The 22,431-nt window shown below is 33.9% G+C and overlaps 1 protein-coding gene across 1 annotated transcript; it reads left to right on the top strand.

Moving 5' to 3' along the window:
* Positions 1-1,563: 1,563 nt before the first annotated feature.
* Positions 1,564-4,237, top strand: LOC107950784 (sm-like protein LSM3A). Its single transcript, XM_016885742.2, has 3 exons — positions 1,564-1,974; positions 2,953-3,048; positions 3,922-4,237. Exons 1-3 carry the CDS (start codon positions 1,858-1,860, stop codon positions 4,000-4,002), a joined length of 294 nt encoding a protein of 97 aa, XP_016741231.1. The 5' UTR covers positions 1,564-1,857; the 3' UTR covers positions 4,003-4,237.
* Positions 4,238-22,431: the final 18,194 nt, after the last annotated feature.

Genomic DNA, 22,431 nt, shown 5'->3' with positions numbered 1-22,431 from the left:
TTGTTTCAAGTTTTTTTTAATTAATGTTTATAATCAATAAATATATTGTTTTCAAAATAAAATTCATTTTTAATTCATCTTTTGATATATTTTTAATTAATAAATTTTTTATTTATAAAATCGAATAGTTATTGCAAATATAATTATTTTTAATAAATAATTTTTATATGTATAATATTTATTTTTCAATCCATATTATGAGTGTAGTAAATTGACATATTATATATTTTTGTATGTGTATTTGAAATAATCATTTAAAATATTTCACATATAAACATAGTGATATTCGAAATATTTCACATATAAAATATTTAAAATATCATACCCATAATAGATGAAAAAACAATGATATTTGAAATATTTTACCTATTTGAAATAATAATGATATTTGAAGTAATTATTTGATTTTATAATATTAGAAATCACCATACCCCACAATATAGGTGGAGAAAATAAATATTTGACATATAAATATTATGTATAAAAGAAAAATATATCTAAAGAATTAGTTGAAGTTTTTTAAAAATAATTATATAATTATTATTTGATTTTATAAATAAAAGAGTTATTAATTTAAAAAACTTCAAAACAATATATTTATTAATTATAAACATTAATTAAAAATAAAAAAAATTGAAACAACATGAAATAAAAAACTCAAAGATGAAATCACAGATATCTAACTATCTAACTAAAATAGCTAATATACCAAAAATATTAATTAAAAAAACTTAAAATAATATGAAATAAAAAATACAAATGTGAATAAGAGAGGAATCTAACTCGGGAGTTAATGACAGAAACACTAACTAACTAAAAAAGATAAATTGAACAGAATGTGTTTTCAATTAACGTGATTGAAAATGTTTTTTATAGGATGCTTTTTTTTAAAATGTTTTTTATAGGATGCTTTTTTTTTTATCTCCAAAAACAATATATATTAGTAAAACATTTTTAAAAAGAAAACGAATAGGTGAAATTAAATTTTTTTTGGGTAAATCGACCCTTAATTCACTCCATAAAATAAAATATTCTTCTTGCTTACCTTGAACTTTCTTTTCTTCCTTTGAGCAGTCAATTCACTAGAATCATGACTCTCCCCTCAATTTGTGTGTTCTTCATTGTCACCGTTAGCAAATTGGTGGGTTGTTGGCTAAAAAATGTTCTTTTTTTCTTTATGGGTTTCTATTTTTATTTTTAGTGGTTGTTGATAAATGATTTTTCCTTTTTGAGCTTAGATTATTAATGAGCTTGCATCATCGTTTCAAATTCTTCATCTTTAGCTAATAAAATTTTGATTTAGTTATTGAGTAATGTTCTTTTTTTTTTAAATTTGTTATTATATCATCTTTGGAAGTGTTTATTTTTCTTGGAAGTCATAACAATTTTATCAATCAATAGACAAGCACAAAAATTAAATAATTAATTGAATAAATCAACAAAATTTAAACTAATCTAAACGAGGAATCCTCTTTCCCATTAAACAAAAGTTTCATTGGAAGAAAAATAAGCTATATAGAGATAATTGTTATATGAGACTAACTCTATCTAAAAATTGCGAATAAATCATAATGTTTTATTCAAACTTGACACTAATTTTCTTTGACTCGATTTGATTATAATTATAATAATGTAACTCTAATCTAGTTACATTTAACTCCATTGCAATAAAGTGGCCAATTTTAGAACCCAAAATGCCGAAGCCCAAAATGACAGTTAAATCGGGTGCACGGGTTCTACCAGATGTATTCGGGCGCTTTCTCACGCTCAGGCTCAGCAGAACAGTAGCACTTAAAATTTTGTTTTTGCAGGCTAAAACCATTGGTTTACTCTTTGTGTACATAGGGGCGAACGGGAATGGCCACCGAGGAAGACAGCGCGGTGAAGGAGCCCTTGGATCTGATAAGGCTTAGCCTCGACGAGCGTATTTACGTCAAGCTCCGTTCCGACCGTGAGCTCCGTGGCAAGCTCCATGTACGGTTTAACTTTGTTATGCTTTCATTATAAAGTTTTAGGGTTCCCTTTACTTGTTCTTTTTTAGGTTCCGATTTTTACTGTTCAGATGCTCTTAGGGTTTCACATTTTAGGGTTTTCTTGGGTTCTGTTAATTCTGCTAGTTTAAGTTAGCACATTTTGGATATTGCAATTTTTATTTTCGTTATTTATGAATTTCAGTCGATTGCACAGCCATGCTTAAGGAATGCCTAAACGGAATGATTCAAAATTTTGGGCGATGGGTATATTTTCTGAATTGTCAGTTTTCTGTTTATTTGCAGCTTCAGAAGAAATTGTTCCGTGGATAAACATATGAGTCAGTTTATTGGATGGTTGTTAGGTGTAGAAGCTTATTTGTGACATACAGCACTGATAAGTTCTAGTCTAGTCTTTTAGATCACCTTTTGTTTTTCATGTCTGTGTCTGAACTTCAAAACAAAGTCTATGCTTCTGGCTGAGGTTCTTTGGTATCAAATCATTTTTGAACTTTGAATGGAATTGTTGTATTGCTTAAATCCAACTTCATCCTCAGTTTTTCTTCCTCTCTTCTTTCAAATAACACCATCTGTTTTAATAATAATTTAAATATTTTTTAGTTAAAATGTAGTGGTTTGTAGACAACTAGTGATATTGGGGGTTGGATAAAGTGCAATGTTGATCTAATCTAAACATGCATCGCGTGATTTTCTAGTTTTGTTAACATATTCCATTCACTGGTTCACTACAGCACGTGGCTATTATTGTGATAATATTGTTTTAGTTTCAATAAACTGTTGTATTGCAAATGACTTTCTTTAGTGCTTACAAAATCACTTTGATTCTCAAAAGAGTTTTTGTGTTTACTAATATCAATTCGCAATTATTTTCTCAATACTTTCCAATATAATTGCTCATAATGTTTCAGAATATTGTAGCCCTTCTGTTTGATACCCGGTTCTTCTCTAATGTGGTTTGCAGGCATATGATCAGCATTTGAATATGATTCTGGGGGATGTTGAAGAGATTGTTACAACAGTTGAAATAGATGATGAAACCTATGAAGAGATTGTTTGGGTATGCTATTATTTCACTGCCTCCTTTTCAAAAATTTGGATTATAGCATTAACTGTTCTGAAAGCTAAGATATGAATTATAGATGATATGTGAGTTTGATAAGTTTTGGCTGTAGTGATCACTGGTAACTTGAGATCTCTGACGTTAAGGTTTAAAGCCCATATTTTCCATGAAGAATGCTTCTGCTTGTTTTGTTCGGTGTTAGCATTTGCGAAGTTGTTTAATTTTTCATTCGAATTATGAAGTTCAACTTTTTATTGAAACTTGTTTCTTCTTTCATCTGAAGAGAAGTGTTTCCTTTAGCTGATACCGACAGCTAAGTGCATTTTGCTGAGATTTCTTAAAGGGATAGTTAATGAAGGAACTACTTTAAGACACTGTGGTAGGGTAGAATGAAAATTGAAAATATGAAAAATTGACAGTGAAAAGATAGAAAATATATATTTTGTGCTTGATTAGAAAGGTAGAAAAATAGGAAAAAGATGACTTTTCTATCCATCAATTATTTGGTAGATTTGGAAAATAAATACTACAAAAATTTTTTTAAAATATTATTTGAATAGTGAATTCAGACCAGCAGGTTAGGTTGGCCAAGGCCTAGGCAAAGAGAATAATAAGTTCGGGTTGTAGCCTGGCCTGGCCTTTGGACAGTTCTATTTCTATCCTTGCACTTTTCTACTTAAATGTTTGCCAAGTGATAAACAGAATGAACTCATTTTATCCTGGTATTGCAAGAATCAGGAATTTGCAGCAGAAACAAATGTTAACGCCGCTATTGAACTTGAACTTTTCAAGTCAAATCAGAAAGTGATAAAGAAAAAGGATTTTTTTATTGTTTTTAGATGATGACCCGATTTCCTCCCTCCGTTTCAGACTACGAGGCGTACAGTTCCATTCCTCTTTGTTAGAGGAGATGGAGTCATACTGGTTTCTCCACCTCTACGCACTGCTTGATTGGGAGGACGGAGTTTCAAGCACACGAAGGAATCACCTTGTGCCAAATTTACTACTAAGCTACTGCTCGTTTATCATTGACCCTATTGTTACGTACTTAGGGAACAGTGGAGTTTTTGCACATTTTTAGATCATTGGGCAATTGACTTTGTTGATCTACCTTTTGACGGAAGAGATAATGTTCCCCCACCATTTATAGTTTTCATGCTTAACGTGATAAATTTTGGAGGTAAAAGTATCGTGGAAGTCCTTTTTCTAGGAGTTAACTTGTTTTTTGTTTCCTCAATTTAAAAAGTAGCAAATTAATCATTATACGTTAGATCAAAGAGTAAATTGGTTTTTTTTTTGGTTAAAAATTTAATGTTGTATTGTTAAAAAATGGCTTGATTGATGAAATAACTAGGCACGTTACTTGTACTTCATGATGACGAATAGGAACCAGTTTCTAACAGTAGAAATCAATTAAATTTTTAATAGAAGAACTTGTTGTCTCTTTGATATAATATATAAGGGATTAATTTGTCTATTTTTTGAGTAAAGAATGTAAAATGTAATCCAATTCTTAATGTAAGGGTTTTCATAGTATTTTTACTTAAATGTGGATCATCTAGACATGATTATTCGTGACAAAAGTAACTAATGGCATTGTAGAGCTGTGGCTTTAATGAATGAAATGTTTTTTTAATCTTTCATCTATTTTACTGTTGATGACTAGGGTTTATGGTTGTTTATTCTAACAGTGTCAAGTTTAAGGTTTGAATTTATGTTTTCTCTTTTAAAAGTGTAATGTATCTTACTATTATGTTATCAGGTTGAATGAAATGGTTTTTAATTCCATAGTTGATAATTTAATTTTACCATTCAATTTATTCTTTGGGAATAAAATGCAAAGAAGCTAGTGGTAGGTTTGGGTCACTCTAATGGTAAGAATGAAATAGTTAGTAGGAATGGGAAAAATAATAGATATAATGTTTAGTTAATTGAATTGAATATCTGAATAATTGTTTGATTGTATAGAATAATATTAAAAAATAAATGTAAAATGACATTGTGAAATTTACATTAAATAAATAATAGTTTACTTATATTTTTGTTAAATTTTCTATAAATTTAAATTTATTATATTTAATAATGAATTAAATAAAAAAAAGTCAATTTCACTATTGAAAGAAATATCAATAATTCCATTATAAAATTCATGTTAATATATATTTTGGCTAAATTAATGATATTGTTAGGTTTTTTTATTTGGCTTTTTAGGCCTTCTTAAAAAAAATTAGGGAAATAGATTAATTTTTGAGAGAGTGTGAAAGCGCGTCCGGCAGGACATGCTTTCATACTCCCTCCTAAGGTTAGGGTTTATTAATTTTGTTAAGGTTAGAGTTTTTTTCAAGGGTTTAAGGGTGAAAATGTTAAAGTTTATAGGTAGATTTAAGGGGTCGGGATGTGATAATGCGCCTCAAAATATATACATTTCATATATCATAGTAGGATAAGACTATCACCTCAGAAACCCATCCTAGGGAACTCGAGATTTGGGGTGACAGTGCTTGATATGATCATGAGTCGAAGTCTAGGTGGAGGTCCCAGTCGGCGGTCGTGATACGATCACGAGTTTGAGTATAATCGGGGGCCAATTGACAGTCGTTATGCAGTCACGAGTTCAAACTTTTTAGATACCCACAAATAATGTCTTATATATACTATACAAAAGATTGAGGCCATAATCATAGGGTAAAACAGAGAGATTTCTGAAGTAATTAACGTAATTTTTCTTCTCTATTTCTAGATTGCTGGTATATTTAATCTTTCATTTTTATTTGAAGGCTGACACCGAGGTCGACACAAGAGGGCTATTAGGAGGAGAGCGAATGTTTTGGCAGAAGTATAGGTCAAACTCAGGTCGGCGCGGTAACGGTTATAGTTATTAATGGGTTGTTAAATAACGACAATCGTTGTTGCCTTGAAAGGAGCATCGCCTTTACTCTACCAAAACAGTCGCTTCTCACCTAAGAGTCCTCTTGCATCCAATGCGGTGCAAACCTTTAAATAAAAAGGAAGGTTAAAGGTACTGGTTGCCTGGAAATGGAAAAAAAATTACACTGATTATAATGGAAAGCCCCATAGTTTTTCCGTATGATTATGCCATCAAACTTCTGTATGGTATTTATAAGGCAACATTTTTGGGTATCTGAAAAGCTTGTGCTTGTGCTCGCGTAACGACTGTCAACTGGTTTCCCCTTTATACCCCGATCCATGACCGCATAACGGTCGTTGATTGAGACCTCTACGTAAACTTTCACACGTGATCGTACAAAGCAAAATCACCCCGGAACCTGATTTTCAAAGGATAGGTTTCAGAGGTAATGATCCCATCTTGGTAGGATATATGAAGTGTGTGCATCTCAGTGCAATATCGCATCACTGACGACTCAAGGATACCTTGAACGGAAATTTTATTAGCGATCGAATTTTTTTAACTGAAATTGGGAAGAAAACGAAGAAAGAGAAATATTGTATAGTGGAGGGATAGAGGCTGGGAGAGATTATTTTTGAGGGATGATGGAGTATGAGGTGAAAACCTCCTTTTATAGGCTCGGGGGAAGAGTGAGATTGCAAAGTAGAAAATTCTTGTGGTCGAAAATGCGTCGCAGGACCGACATCTTTATCGAATATCTTTAAAATGTGCTTCAAATTTGCAGAAAGATTCTCTGGGTCAAGTACTTTTTTTTCTAGATTTTGAAAATGTTAGTGAAGGTTCGCCTAGTTAGACGAGCCTTCATTAATGTTTTTCTTAAAGGCTGAAAAAAGAAGTATTTGACCTCGAGAATCATGGTGAAATCTTATGCACATTTTGAGAAACTGAATACCCTTTGAAGCACGCTTCTAATAAAATTTATGTGATTTGTGAAACGTGCTTTTGAGTAACGAAGAGCGTTTCATTATCATTATTCGATGAAAGCGTGTCCTCAAAAACGAATTCTGAAGCACACATTCCCTCTTTACTTGTTATATTTACTGATACGACCATGCCCCCGGATTACATCATTTACCTATTAAAGTAACGATATATTCATAACTTAGATATGCAACATATTCGAAGAGTTGAGTTGCGAGAGTCGTATGCATTTCTTTGGATAACCGTTTGAAGATTTTTTTTCTTCTACTCATCCAATTCGTAAACGATATTGAAATGAGTTGACGAGTGAAATCCATCATTTACTACGATAGTCAAATCTGTAATACGAAAGTCGAGATGGTATTTATAGGAGCCTGGTCCATGGAATAGGCGTTCAACCGAGCCATTCAATTGCCTGAGCTTTGGACTAAAATTAGGAGGAAACTGGGGGGTTCGAGCCGGGGAAGAATTTCAAGGTTGCAATGTAGATATCTTGCTTCTATTGACCTTTATAGGTATGAGCTATTTGATATGAAAGGCGAGCTCGATCTCGAGGTAGTCATATCATCATACTGCTCAAGTGTAAATGATGTAATAGATTTATATGTTAAGTTTGTCGAGGTTGATGGAGGTGACCCATCTTTAGCCATCGTTATGGCTAATGTTAGAACCGAAGCTGAAGCAAAAAGTCCTACTACACGATTGTGCAATAGGTTCATTGGCTTGTTAGAAAACTTCTACTATGATGGCCCTGAAACGTCTATGGGTAGACATGTTTCAGTTTGTGGCACATTTAAACTTTAGCAGCCACTACCAGTCGGGGTATGAGCGTAACTCGAACCTCGACATTCAATCAGTGCATTCGATTTTAACTTCGGTGGATTGATATCCTAGGGCGGAAGCACTTATACCGTAGGGCATCGACCTACACTAGACACCAATCTGGTACAGATTTTGGCTGGCACATGGGGTACAGAATAACCAAGGACTAACTTCTTACGATCGGGTCTGACGAAGGTACATTGAACCCCTTGGTTAAATGTAACAATGAATGCGCAGATGAGGGAAAACGCCCGATGAAGAAGAAGATGCAAACAAGGAATAAGATGAAGGTGACGAAGAAGGGGCATCAGATGTAGTTGATAGATCGGAGTCAAAATCGTATCCAATCTGACAGTGTGGTCCGAATGGTTCAGACACTTTTTTTTGAAATAGAGCAGGTTCCAACAGAGTCAAAACCTTGCAATTCTAATGATGATGGCTCAGACAATGCTCCGGATCTAAATCTAAGATTTAGGGCATATGAACCTCTGCCCTACATGACTAACATCGATCTCTCGATCGAGGGTGGTTTAGAGTTTCGGCAGCTACCGCACAGAATATCTGGTCATGCAAGTTTATCGTTAAATGTCTGGGTATTGGAAGTTGGCATAAAATACCCCAAAAATATTCTTTCATTGTTGCACTGAAGCAATATAGCTTCAAGAGCGGCATGAACTATCACGTCATGAAGTCCCGTTCAGAGAAATTTAAGGGAAAGTGCACGCATCGCAACAGGAACTGCAAATGGAAAATCATGGCTTTCTTGCAGAAGAAGACTGACTTCTGGACGATAAAGAAGTATTCAGGTCCACATACTTGTGTTATGACAAGTGCGCAGTGCGATCACTCTATTTTCTAACATAATATGACTTGGTCAGGGTCTTCATTTTTTTTATTACATTACTTTAACTTGTAATTTGTGTGTGTAAGTCAGGATCATCCCAAGCTAGACTCAGACATGATTTTTGACATTATTTTACCGATGGTGAAGGCGAGTCCTAAGATTCCCATCCCGGTGTTGATTGCCAACATCCGTAGCTAGCACAGTTACATGTCGTCCTACTACAAAGCATGGGTCACAAAAAAAAGCTATGGATAAGTTGCATCACGTCTGGGATAGTTCATTCAATTATTTATGGCAATGGTGTCAGGTATTGGATCGCTACGTACCAGGTTCCGTAACCGATCTGGAAATGCACCTAGTGTACTTCGATGATCATATGGTCATTGGGAAAAGAGGATTCCATCGATTCTTTTGGACATTCAATCAATGTAGGTAAGCTTTCTAGCACTGTAAGCCTTTGGTTCAAATTAACGATACTTGGCTGTACAGAAGGTATCAACATCGGTTGTTGATTGTCGTTGCCTGGGATGGTAATCGAAAAATTTTATCGATTGCGTTTGGAATAACTCCCTCCAAAAAGGTGACTGCCTCCGGACATACCAACGTCTAGAGTGTGAATACTAGAACTAAAAATATAAATTTGAGGCAGTGTCCACAAGTATACGAGTCAAATTGTAATATAGTTTTTACAACGTAATAGGTGACTATTCTGAGGACCGCACCTAAGGGAGATGAGTATTAAATTAAAGTTAATCTAAACGTAAATAGAATTAATTAGTAGTTTAAATAAATTATATTATGACAAAACATAAATGAAAGATTTTTAGGTTTTTATAAATAAAGAAATAAAAACTGCATAAATAAAAATAGACTTCGTGAAACTAATTTCTAGACTTAATCAAATGTAGGCATGGGCGATTAGCTTCTTTGGTAATCATAACTAATTCCTATTTCGGGTTTTCTATTCAATCAACTAGTCACTACCCTAGTAAGATCTCTCAATCTTCCACTAAACTAACGAGTTGACAAGAACTACTTATCTCTCAACCTCACAGTCTCGACTGGTTCGGGGCTAAGGTGTTCACGAATAGGCAATACCAATTTTGGGTTAATTCCTTCCTAAATGACTTCTTAGGGTCGTCAAGCCTACTATTTAAGTTCTTCCTCTACAAAAAACAGTTGATCTGCTAAGAAAACCCTACATAACAATTAGTCAATCACACCTCTATTCGCTAATCCCCCATAAGAGGATTAGTTTATCATGGAATCCATAAACATAATAAAATTGATAATAGAAATGTGCATAAGAATAAATCAAGAATAAAATTTAGAGAATCCTGATTGTATTTGAATGATGAAGTGCTGAAATCCACTAGCATTTGATCGTGTTTACAAATCAAGTCTCCCAAAGACCACAAATGAAAAGAAATCCAAAGCCTAAAGGAACGGAAAACTGAAAACTAAATTATAGAGAAAAACTTAGAATATAAAAAGTTGTCCTTAAACAAGTACTAAATGAGCCTATTTATAGAATTAGGGTAGTTCTCATCCTTAACTCTAGCTTAGTTGATGTTCTCGTGTTTGATTTTCATTGTACAGACCAAAATACCCCTGACTCGTATTTAATCCCGTACAGGGTAGGTGTCGCGACACCCTAATGTCTATGTCGTGACATTGAAGGCAATATACATAGTTCAGTGGTAACTTTATGGGTGTGTCGTGACATCCCAATGCTGTGTCGTGACACCTAAGGCAGACTTGGAATTCTTGTATTCTACTCCTTATGTTGTGACATCAAGCTCCCTGTATGGCAACACAATGACTAGCTTTGAGTTCATATGCCTTTGAATGGTCTCTTACACACTTACTAAGCATGTTAGCTCGTGTTTAGGCCTCATTCGGCCTCTAAGGTCAATAAAAGACTCAAAATACACTTTTTTATTAAATTTAAATTAAACTAAGAAAACATAACTAAAACATACTAAAATTGCTCGTATTCAAGCTCCTTAAATATGAAAACTAGTTTAATTTGCTACATCGAATTACGACATATCAAACTCCCCCACACTTAAGCCATTGCTTGTCCTCAAGCAATGCAAAATAAAGCCCAAAGTAAAAGACGACCCTTGAGCAAGTATGATACAAAAATTGGTTGTGGAGTACATAACTAGGCATTTTCATATTTACACATAATCCTGGCATGATATATAAACAGCTTGCCACTTTTAATATCAAATACCTAAGTTCAGTGTATTACAAAGTATACAAGCATTAATGTTTTCAAATATATGCATCCATCAGTAAATCGTATAGGTAATTTGATTATCCTAGAATAATACAAGCAGTCTTTAATGTAATTAATTAATATAATATTGATTCATGAATAAGCTAACCTAAGTCACATAGGGCTTTTCAGCTTGTAAGGTTCTGAGGCTTAGGACATATATGAAATTCAAGAACAAGAAGCATCAAAATGGTTTCAAGCATGAAAATAGTTTGGCACATCGTATTGTTCCCTATTCTTCCTCCTTAGCAACCCTTGCCCTCTCACCACCTTATTTCTCTACGTAGGAAGTCACAACATAATATAATAACTACAGCTAGCTTAGGAGTTTATGTGCACTATTGACTGAGTTTTTCTATTTTCGTAACTTTGTCACATTTTTCTTTTTCACACATCTTACTCATAATGGTTTTGAATTTTCATGTATTTTTTCTACTCGCTTTTCTTGTTTCTTTTGTTTTGCACATACTGACTAACCTATAATCACTATATTACATTACTTCTTCCTATTTCACTCTATTATTAAAAAATCCATCTTGATATGTCTACTTAACCCTCAATATGTATGACCAGACGTCTAGATTCATGCAATTCATGACCAAATAAAAAGGGTAAGTACAAATTAATGTTTTGGCTCGGGTTTTGCATGAAGGTTCATCAAGAAGAGGTTTTTTTGGCTCGAAATAGGTACTAAGGACTGATAAACAAGGTTAGCTTTTTGGCTCTGGGTGTATACCAAAAAATGTCATAACCCATCCCTAGGTATCTCAATATTCACAAATTTAATCAATCAAATAATCACAAATTCAACTATTTATCATATATACAAGCATGCTCGTTTCCCTGTATCTTCTATATCATTTAGTATATTCAATTATTCAATGCCTATTTATAGTGTATATATAGAACTTAGTAGTCTAAGAGTAAAAAATTTAAAATCATTCACTATCATGCCAAATTTACAGTAAACACAATTAACCTATATACATGCTCCTAACCAAAAACTTGTATTTCTACAAGCTCAAGCACACAATTGACAATAAAAATTAAAGGAAAAGTATAAAAAAAATTAAAACAAATTTCCTATGTTATCCCCACACATTAGATGACACATTGTCCCTAATGTGCAGCCCTGAATAGATAAGAAAAGAAGTTACTCGATTGATCTTGACATTGCAATGGTCTAATGGTGGGTGCTTCCATCCTTGTTCGTTATAAGCTTATAAATGTTGCGCTTCTTTCATGTGAGGTTTTCCATTAAAAACACACAAAGTATCTAATCCTAATATTTCTATAAATTTGCCTAAATTAATTACAAATCCCTAAACAAATTAGGTTTTAAATAAATTTTCCTAAACTTATATATGTCTAATCCTAAAATATATTTTTATAAGTCGTAATTTTTTTAGAGAATAAGGTTAAGAAGAAATCCCTTATTCATCTTCTTCCTGTAGCCCCAGTTTTCTCCGCTATTCCTTTTGCCTTCTATAGAGTATTACAAATTGTTTATATAGATCGTCTCTGAATAATTCTTTGAAGGGTTCATCTACGTGTCTAATGGATCTATAGGTACTCCTGCTATTTTGCATAATTCCTCTATTAGGTGGGGGAAGAATGTTCTTTTTGATTTATTCTGTACACACTCAATCATGTTTTGATAAATCTAAGTACCAATGCATATCTACTTCTTTTGTAAGATCACATATACCAAAATAGCTTGTATCAGGTTGATATTAGAAATATCTGCTGTGGGCCAAATTATTGAACATACGAACTTCATCTAGATTTTTACCCTTGGAGTCATTAATGCTTGATTGAATGATACTGGTATCTTTGTACCTGGTTGGTACATCCCTTCTTCTTTTCCTTCAGTTAAAAATTTTAAAACTTCATTCATGTATTCCTTTTTGAATTGTTTGAGATCTGTTCTGAACATGAAATCATGGTAGTAGTATGAAGCATCATAAAATAGAAAAATACCTTTTTCTGTTACTAAGACGTTGACCTCTCTGACTTTGACATATGTTTGCATTTCATAATATGGTCTTGTTGCTTCTCTTTCTTTCAATGAGAGATAAAATTCCTATATGACTGGTATTATTGTCGGTTTTTCGAGTGGTAGGCAAAAGGTAGTCCATTCCCATTCAGTCGCGATTTTCCATATTCCTTTACAGTTCTTCATTAACGGGTCAAATCCCTATTTTTGGACAAATGTATTGGGTTGCAACTATCGTAGGTATTTTCCTTTGTTGTTTACCTGGAATTCAATAGATGTATTCATGATTTCAAACATTAATTTGGAATAAAATTAAACCTAAATTCGATTGTGCAAAGAAATCCTCCTCGCCAGCGTCGTCCACAGCCTTGCGGTACACATTCTCCCCCATGACGCTATTGATTTATTTATTTTATTACTACTGCGATGTAAATATAAATGACATAAATAAAGAAACCATAGATTTTCATTCTTACACTATATTTTTTTTCGTTACATTATGAGATAAGATATGCGTAAATTAATAATAAATAACAAATTTTGAACACTAAAATAATGGAAGAGTCATAATTAATATATTCTTTTCCCGAAAATAATGCTACCGACATTGAGGCCCCAAAGTACCTCTCAACATAGAACATGTTGCCTTTGTATTCCCCGAGTTTTTACAGTACCTGTATAACCTTTGTTGACCGTCCCTCTCCTGAATATCCATATTGTTCCATATCCGAGTGGTATTCAAGAGACCTCTTGGGAAGCAACGCAGGTTCATGTTTTGTGCCAACTCGAATAGCATGCTGAACACTGGCAACCATGTACTTTCGTCTGGGACAAGTGGGAATTCAAGACTCCATACTCTATGCATGCATTCTAGATCGTACACATCGTTGATGTAAGGCGTGTACTCAATTCTTAGGTTCTAACATGCGACAATTACGTGTGCACATAGGAATCGAAGAGCTTAGAACCTCCTACAATCGCAATCGTAAATTCCTTCTGTTAGGTTGACACGATATGATGCTCCTAACATGTCCTATTTCGGCCTAGCATGCTCTATGACTCGAAATTCCAGGTTTTAATGCGAGTGGCACACTAAATACATATTTTTCACTTTCATCATTTTTTATCTGATTTCTTTCATTACATACTCACACCAAGTATGGCCACCCACTATCTGTGCAGCATATGCCGCCACCCTATTTGGAAACAACATAGCCAGAAAAAAGTATATTTCTTTCACAACCGAGTTTATTTCCATATGACGTGTCCTTTTTAGTACGAAATTGATTCGCTCTGTTAAGTTTGGTGTCATATGCCCGTACTATAAACCCCCGTCATACAATTGCGTCCACTGTTCAAAGGGTATGTTGGCGAGGTATGCTGCTCCGTAGCTGTTGATGGCACTCAAGTTGTTCAACATTTCATGGAAACGATGTTGGAAAAGCTCGTAACTTGTTAAGAAAAGCAAACCTATGAATGCAAACAACGAATGAAATAGGGTATGACATGACTGTGTAGGTAGTGCCAACTACATACCCATGTCGATGATTACATCTCGCTCAATTTTCGAAGGCTATTTTGAGTGGTAGTTGGATCCGACATGTCTTATACAATACCTGTGATGGGTGTGATCCCAAAGGCTACCCTGGCGCTCAATAGTAGACAAGATTTCGGTGCCCCTATTTGATATGACACATACATCGGGTTGCGGGCAAACGCAATGACATAACCTATAATAACCCGAAAATTTTTACAGTAAGATATTATCTTTGATATAGTAAGGAAGTAAAGTGACAAAAAGGAGAATTTTGAGTTATGACAACATTGGGAAGTATATTATGACATATTAATTAAAGAAAGGATTAAATTGCAAAAGCGAGAAAAGTTTTGTTATCCAAGAGTAAATACTCAAAATTTGAGGGGTTAAAGTGTAAATATGAAAAATTTGAAGGACCAATAGTGTAAATATTTTAAGGGTGGAATAATCTAGAAACTAAGGAAAATGGATGAATTGGGACCAAATTGAATAGATGAAGAATTATGAGGGATTAAATTGTAATTTTACCAAATTAAGTGATGACTCAAGGATGAATTTTAAAAGATCTAAAGGGAAAAATGGTCAATTAGAAGAAAGAGAAATCTAGAAAATAATGATGATGTTGGAGATATTTTAGATTAAATAAATAAATATTAGTTTATTAATATTTTAATTTGATTTTTAAATGACATTTTATCATTTTATTATTATTTTATTTAGTATATATATGTGGAAGAAAAGATGAAGACCCATCTTCCTTTCCCATGCATTTCACGTTAGAAGAGAAGGGAAAAAAAAATTTGCTTTCTTTACAATTTGGTTCTTCCACAAAAAATTTACCATTTTCACCTAGAAATCAAAAGAATTTCCATAGCTACCAAGAGAGAAAAATGTTAAGGAGACTATGGGGAGCTAGAATATCAAGTTAGATTCGAGAAATAGAAGCTGGAGAAGAGAGAAAATCAAGTTAAAGATTGAAATCAATAGAGCAAGGTAAGACATCAAGGTTTCAATATATTTTTAAGTTTGATATTATTGAAAAAGTACGAAATTGATGTTAATGTAGGGTTTTATTATATAAGGTTTTATGTTCTTGATATGTTAGTGAAGGGAAATAAGAGAAATTGATAGAAAATATTGTAGAGAAAGGAAAGGAGGATGTTATAAATTTGATTATCAACATCTTGCACTAAAACAGTTTTGGACAGCATTAGTAGGTTAACTTTGAAAAATCACCATAAATCATGGAAATTGAATTAGAGGATGAAAAACAATATGAAATTAAAGCTTATTGAGTCTAGTTTCTCATAGAAGAAACGGTGTAAGTAATGGAATTGTAAATCATGAGAATATAATGAATTTTGTTAGATAAGGTTAGAATGAATTTGGGTTCCCCTTTTTTGACTTGGAAAAATCATTAAAAATTGTTTATAATTTATATATTTAAAATCCTTAAAGAGTGTGTTTTCAATAGAAACAAACGGGGACATCATGCGAATTCTATACAAAGAGATAATTAATTTTTAGTGAAGGGGCCCGGAACTATCGAATAGTGAAATAGGGGAAACTTTAAAGAATAATCTGTACTTATTGGCTGAACCAAAAATTCTGGAAATTTTATGGTAAGACGATATTTGAGTCTAGTTTCAGAGAAAATTAACAGATCTTAATTTTGAGCTCTGTGGCTCGAGATATAAATAAATTAGTGACTTTGAATCAGAAAGACAACTTGAATTTACATACGGGAAAAATAGTGATAGTATGGATAATGTTGTTTAAATGTGTTATACACATTAAGGATGAGGAATAGAGAGGAGGAGGAGGAAAATTGGGAAATATATGAATGATTTGTGTATAATTGGTCATATGCTTGATTATAATTGATAAACGATGAAATAGAAATGATGCTTATATTTGTGCATTGTTGGTCATGGTCTAAGCTCATGTGTGAAAATAAAGTTTCATAGAATGTGTGTATGGTACATTCGGTATATGATTTGTCATGAAATAATGTCATGAATGGTTTATGAATTAACAAATATTGGTAAGTGTGATACACGAATAAATGTTGTGCTCATCTATGCTTATAATGTTTATGCTATATGTGTATTTGGCTAAAATATTTGGCGTACAAGCTTAGGCTTTGGCCAAGTAGTGGTTGAAATGGTAACATATTTAGTTTTGATCATGTAATCTCTAGTGAAATGGTTTATCATGTGTTTAGTTCCAAAAAGAGTTATATTTAAATACACTAGCTTGCGACTATGGTTGAATGATATGTTTATACCTTGTGTGATGTGCATAGGAAACGAGTGTGGAAAGATAATGAAATAGTAAGTTCATATGGCTGAAATTTAATGATTACATGTAGTACTTCTGATCAGTGACAAGTGATAAGTAGTAGCTTCAGCTACACTTTTCTGATCAGTGACAAGTGGCAAGTGATAAGTGGTAGCTTTAGCTACACTTATCTGATCAGTGACAAGTGGCAAGTGATAAGTGGTAACTTAGCTACACTTATCTGATTAGGGACAAGTGATGAGTGATCATACGTAAGACCATAGTTATACTATTACAAAGTGGAAGTGAAGTACTCAATTTTCCGTAACCGTTCCCTAATTTGATTAAGGATGGTAAGTGACAAATGGGCCTAAAAGAATTCTAGTAAATGGATAAGTGGTAGTGAATTTATACCAGGATGATGAGTTGAACTGATGTTGTTATATAAGCTAAAGTGATATTTTCATTGCAAAATTGAGAATTTCATAAATGTGTTAATGAACGGTATAATCAATAAACGTTGAGTTAAATGATAAATACGTATTAGTATTGAACTTAATGATTTGAATTGTGAACATGAGAAATTTGGGAATTGAATGAAATGGAAATGAAGCATTGAATTATTAAAACTTGTGAATAGCATGAATATGTATCAGGTCTCGTAGGTCCTATTTATTATGAATATAATATTTTAAGGATATATTATGAAGAATTATAAAATCATGTTAATAATTTGAAAGTTTTAATTTAGATGAAGTTTTATAACTCGGTTAAATACGTTTACAAGTGTATGTGTTCTGGTAATGCCTCGTACCCTATTCTGGTGACAAATACGGGTAAGGGGTGTTACATAACCTACTTAAGAAGAAATCCTAGCCATCTATCATTTCTCCAAAAGTTAATCCAAATACAATCGGTAGAATCCTTTGATTACCGTCCTGAGCAACAATAATCAACAACTTATTCTCTTACCTCCCATACAACCAGGTGTTGTCAATTTGCATCAAAGGCTTGTAGTGCCGAAAAACTTCTTTACATTGCTCAAATGTCCAAAAGAATCGATGGAATGCTCTTTTCCTAGGGACTAATCGATCGTCAAAGCATTCTGGGTGCATTTCTAGATCGATTATGGAACCTGGAATTTATCAATCCAACACCTGATAGCATTGGCAATGGCAGTTGTACGAACTGTCCCACCCATGGTGTAACTTGTCCATAGCTTCCTTTTTTCCAACCCATGCTTTGTAGTACGATGGAGTGTAGCCAAACTGGCTACAGATGTTCAAAATCAACACTGGGACGGGAATCCTAGGACTCGCCTTCACCATTAGTAGAATAATGTCTAAAATCATGTCAGTATCGCCTGGGATGATCCTGAGTTGCACCTACTGAAACACAGGTATGTGGACCAAAATACTTCTTTATCGTCCACAGTTTGGTCTTCTTCTATAAAGATGCTATGATTTTCTATTTGCACCTTTCATAGCGAATTGCGCACTTTCCCTTGAATTTCTCAGATCCGGACATCGTAATGTGGTAGTTCATGCCATTCTTGAAGTTGTACCACTTCAGTATAGGAAAGAAAGAATATTTTCTTGGGTATTCCATACGAACTTCTAGTACTTGTACGTCACGCGATGTGCTTGTATGGCCAAGTGTTTTGTGCGGTAGACGCGAAAACTCTAAACCACCCTCGGCCGATAGGTCGATGTTGGTCATGTGGGGCGGAGGTTCATAAGCCCTATATCAAAGATTTGGATTTAGAGCATTGTCCAGGCCGTCGTCGTTGGATTGGCTCAAGGTCTGACTCCTCTGGAACCGGCTCCGGTTCGAAAAATAGTGCCACCTTCCAACCATCAGGTCTGTACTGTTGGATTGGCTCAAGGTCTGACTCCTCCTCGTCAAATGCATCCACTGTTCCTTGTTCCTCACTTGCATCTTCTTCCTCGACCGCATCTTCTTGCTTATTAGGATCATCTTCCTTGACTGCATCTTCTTGCTCATTAGGATTTTCTTCCTCGGTCGCATCTTCTTCCTAATCTGCACCTTCATTGTACCCTTCTAGTAAGGGGTTCGATGTACCCTCATCGGTCCCCGTGGAAAGAGTAAGTCATAGGTTCTTTTGTAGCCCATGTGCCTGCAAAAATCTACATCGGTTTGGTGTCTAGTTATGTCGATAAAATCCCAATATAAGGTCTTCCAGCCTATGACATTAAACTCGTACCAAATTTGAAATCAAATGCACTAATTGAATGTCGAGCCTGAATGTTGGGATTAGGGTTATGCTCAAATCCTGACTAGTACTGGCTCTCAAAGTTTTGATCCGTATCAGAGGCCAACGAGTGTCTGCTCATAGATGTTTCGGGGACACCATTGTAGCAGCTTTTTAACAAGCTAGTGAACTTACCACACAACTGTGTAGTGGGACTTTCTGCTTTAGCTCCAGTTCTAACATCCACCGGAACAGTGGCCAAAGATAGGCCAGATTCATCAACCTCGGCAAACTCGACGTATAACTCAATTACAACATTTTTGCTTAAAATGTGTGATGGTATGATCGTCTTGAGTTGGAGCTCACAATTCATATCAAATAGGTCGTACCTATAGGGGTCAATGGAAGCAACGTATCTATATTGTAGCCTCAAAATTCTTCCCCGGGTTGATCCTCTGACTTTCCTCCTGATTCTAGTCCGTAGTCATGATTGAACGCTAATTCCATAGACTGTGCTCCTACAAATACCACCCGACCTCTGTATTACAGGTTTGACCGTTGTAGTGAATAATAGATTTCACTCGTTGACTCATTTCAATATCAATCATGAATTGGATTGACAAAACCAAAAAAAATGTAGAGGGCTGTCGGAAGAAGTACACATGAGTTTCGCGATTCAAAAATTCATTTTTTGATATTTTTTTGTTGTGTGTCTTGGTTATGCAAATTACATGCCTTTAATAGGAAAATAAAGCCAAAGAGAGAGGGAATAAGTGCATAAATATCTGTTTACGAATACACATATTCATCGAACAATGATGATGGAATGCAAAGTATTATTCGAGAGCGCATTCCTGAAGTTATATAATTTCATGAAAATTGTGCTCTTAATAGTATTCGATGCCTCAAAACGTTCATCAATTATTCAAAAATATTGCCTGTGGCCCTCTACTTTTAATTTTCATCCAGAAAAGGGTTAGAGAACTCACGCCTAGCTGGGCGAGCCTACCTACTGATTTAGTAGGAAAGCGTGCCTAGTTGGGTGTGCTTTCTCTAACCTTTTTCTTCAAAAGTACATGCCCGTCCAATTTTTCAACCTTTTGTAGGCACTTTTTGAATATATTGCTAGAAGACACTACTCTTTCAACGCATTTTCAACTCCATGCTTCATCGTCTCTCAAAAATCTTCTCCCACAGCCTACTCATCCCTCCTATACAAAACAGTTCTCGGTCTTAAAACTTTCTGTTGCTAAAAATTTTTGGTCGATGTTCGAAGTATTATTGAGTCGTCGGTTATGCGATATTGCTCCGAGCCACAGACATTCCATATATCATGCCAAGATGGGACCATTGCTTCTGAAGCCTATACTGGGGAAGTTGAGTTGTGAGATGATTTTGCTTTGTACTGTCATGGGTGATAGTATATGCTAAGGTCACAATCAATGGTCGTTACACAGTCGTGGATCGAGGTATAACGGGGGAGATAGTTAATGCTCGTTATGTGACCATAAGCTCAAACTTTTCGAATACCCAAAAATGTTGCTTGATAAATAACATACGGAAGTTTGAGGGCATAATCATAGGGAAAAATTGTGGGCCTTCCAGGTATAATCGGCGTAATTTTTTTCTCCGTTTCGAAGCAACCAATACCTTTAACCTTCCTTCTTATTTGAAGGTCGGCACCGTCATGGATGTAGGAGGACTCTCAAATGAGGAACGACTATTTTAGTGGAGTAAAGGTGATGCTTCTTTCAGGCTGACAGGGGTTGCCATTATTAAACAACCCATTAATAACTACAACTGCTTCCACGCCAAACCAAGTTTGACTTCTACTTCTGCCGAAACATTCGCTCTTCCTTGAGAGTCCTCTTGTGTCCACCTCGGTGTCAGCCTTCAAATAAGAATGAAAGGTTAAAGACAATGGCTACGTGGAAATAGAGAAAAAAAATTATATTGATTACACTGTAAATCTCCCCATTTTTCCCTATGATTTTGATCTTAATATTATATATGGTATATATAAGGCATCATTTGTGGGGTATCCAAAAATCTTGAACTCGTGACCACGTAACAACCGTCAACTGGCCCCTAGTTATGCTTAAACCTGTGACTATATCAAGGCCGCCGACTGGGACCTCCACTTTGACTTTGATCCCTTATCTTATAAATCACAATCACCTCGAAATCAAAATTTTCCAGAATGGGTTTTTGAGGTGATGGTCCAATCCCGCCACAACTTATGAAATGTATGTGCTATGAGGCGTGTTATCACATTCTCGACTCCTTAAAAATACCTTTGAAATTCCCCGGTTTCAGTCGAAAACCCCAAACGCTTTTAAAGAAACCCTAAGCCAAAAAACCATAAAAATATTAAAACCCTAAACCCTAAGAATATTAAAAACCTAAACCTAAAAATATTTAAAACCATAACCCTAGGAGAGAGTAATAAAGCACTTTCCGTTTCTCTCTCCAAAAAGGACCTATTTCTCTAAATTAAAAAAAAAGCTTAAAAGCCTAATTAAAAAAAATTGACATATTAGGCTAATTTTGGCCTTCTCTCTCTTATTAATTTACAATTAATATTTACATTAGAACTATTTTTTCTTAAACTTATAACTACACTTTTACATGCAAGGGAATGGAATAGCTAGTACTATTTGGATACCAATAATTTAAATTTTTGTTCGGGTCAATTTTTGTTCGGTCTATTTCGATCAATATTGCTTGTACTTTTATGTATTGGCTTGTATTAGATTATAATATCTTAAGTCAATTTCTAATTTTTTTTATGTTTAATTTTTTGTATTTTTAAAAGTTTCGATAAAAAAAACCTACAACAAAATACTAAAGTATATGTATAAATTAAATAATATACACATAAATAAATAGACCACATCTAGATTCATTGGTTTTCACATACAAAAGAGGAAAAAAAGTAATTTTAAAACATATAAAAAATTCTTCAAAATAAATAAAAACATAAAAAAATTGTCGATGTAGTACTTTTTTGTGAAGCAAATTTCAAATCCTTTGAGCTTGTTGAATATATTGTTTTAATCTTGTTAAAAAGTATTTCTTTGAAAACATATTTTAAATAATTAAAAATAAATAAAAAGCAAATAAACACTAAATTTATAAACCAAAAAAGGAATAAAAAACTTACGACTAAGAAACTCAAACTATAAAGTGGTGTGATGTCAACAGTGGATCAGTAGTTGATTCAAAGTTATGTAGAAATTTGTTGAAGAAAAAGTAAAAATTTGTGAAGTATCATATGTAGACATTTGTAATTGTTGTAGAAAAAGAAGACTTATGGTTGTTGACCCCACTTTACTTTAAGGTTTTTTTTATATATTTCAATCACTTAAAAAATTAATATTTAAAAATTAGATTTATTTTAAAATAGCGTAAATTATATCGTAGGTCACTTTGAAATAGTGTATTTCTATTTTGGTCACTTAAAAGTTTCTTTTTTTTTGTCAATTTAGTCACTTTAATTAAGATAATTACTTTAATTTGTCATTGCCGTTAAAAGTTCTATTAATCCACTAATAG

This window comes from Gossypium hirsutum, chromosome D03 (assembly GCF_007990345.1).
Source record: "Gossypium hirsutum isolate 1008001.06 chromosome D03, Gossypium_hirsutum_v2.1, whole genome shotgun sequence".
In the NCBI taxonomy this organism is placed as follows: Eukaryota; Viridiplantae; Streptophyta; class Magnoliopsida; order Malvales; family Malvaceae; genus Gossypium; species Gossypium hirsutum.
Note: the sequence above shows the minus strand (reverse complement) of the source record. Positions and strands in the feature narration are given on the sequence as shown.

Bases quoted from the DNA above. Each gene is read 5' to 3' on its own strand.
- LOC107950784 (XM_016885742.2), top strand. From the start codon at position 1,858: ATGGCCACCGAGGAAGACAGCGCGGTGAAGGAGCCCTTGGATCTGATA. The intron at 1,975-2,952 runs GTACGGTTTAAC...TGTGGTTTGCAG, and splicing joins AGCTCCGTGGCAAGCTCCAT to GCATATGATCAGCATTTGAA. The intron at 3,049-3,921 runs GTATGCTATTAT...CCTCCGTTTCAG, and splicing joins CCTATGAAGAGATTGTTTGG to ACTACGAGGCGTACAGTTCC.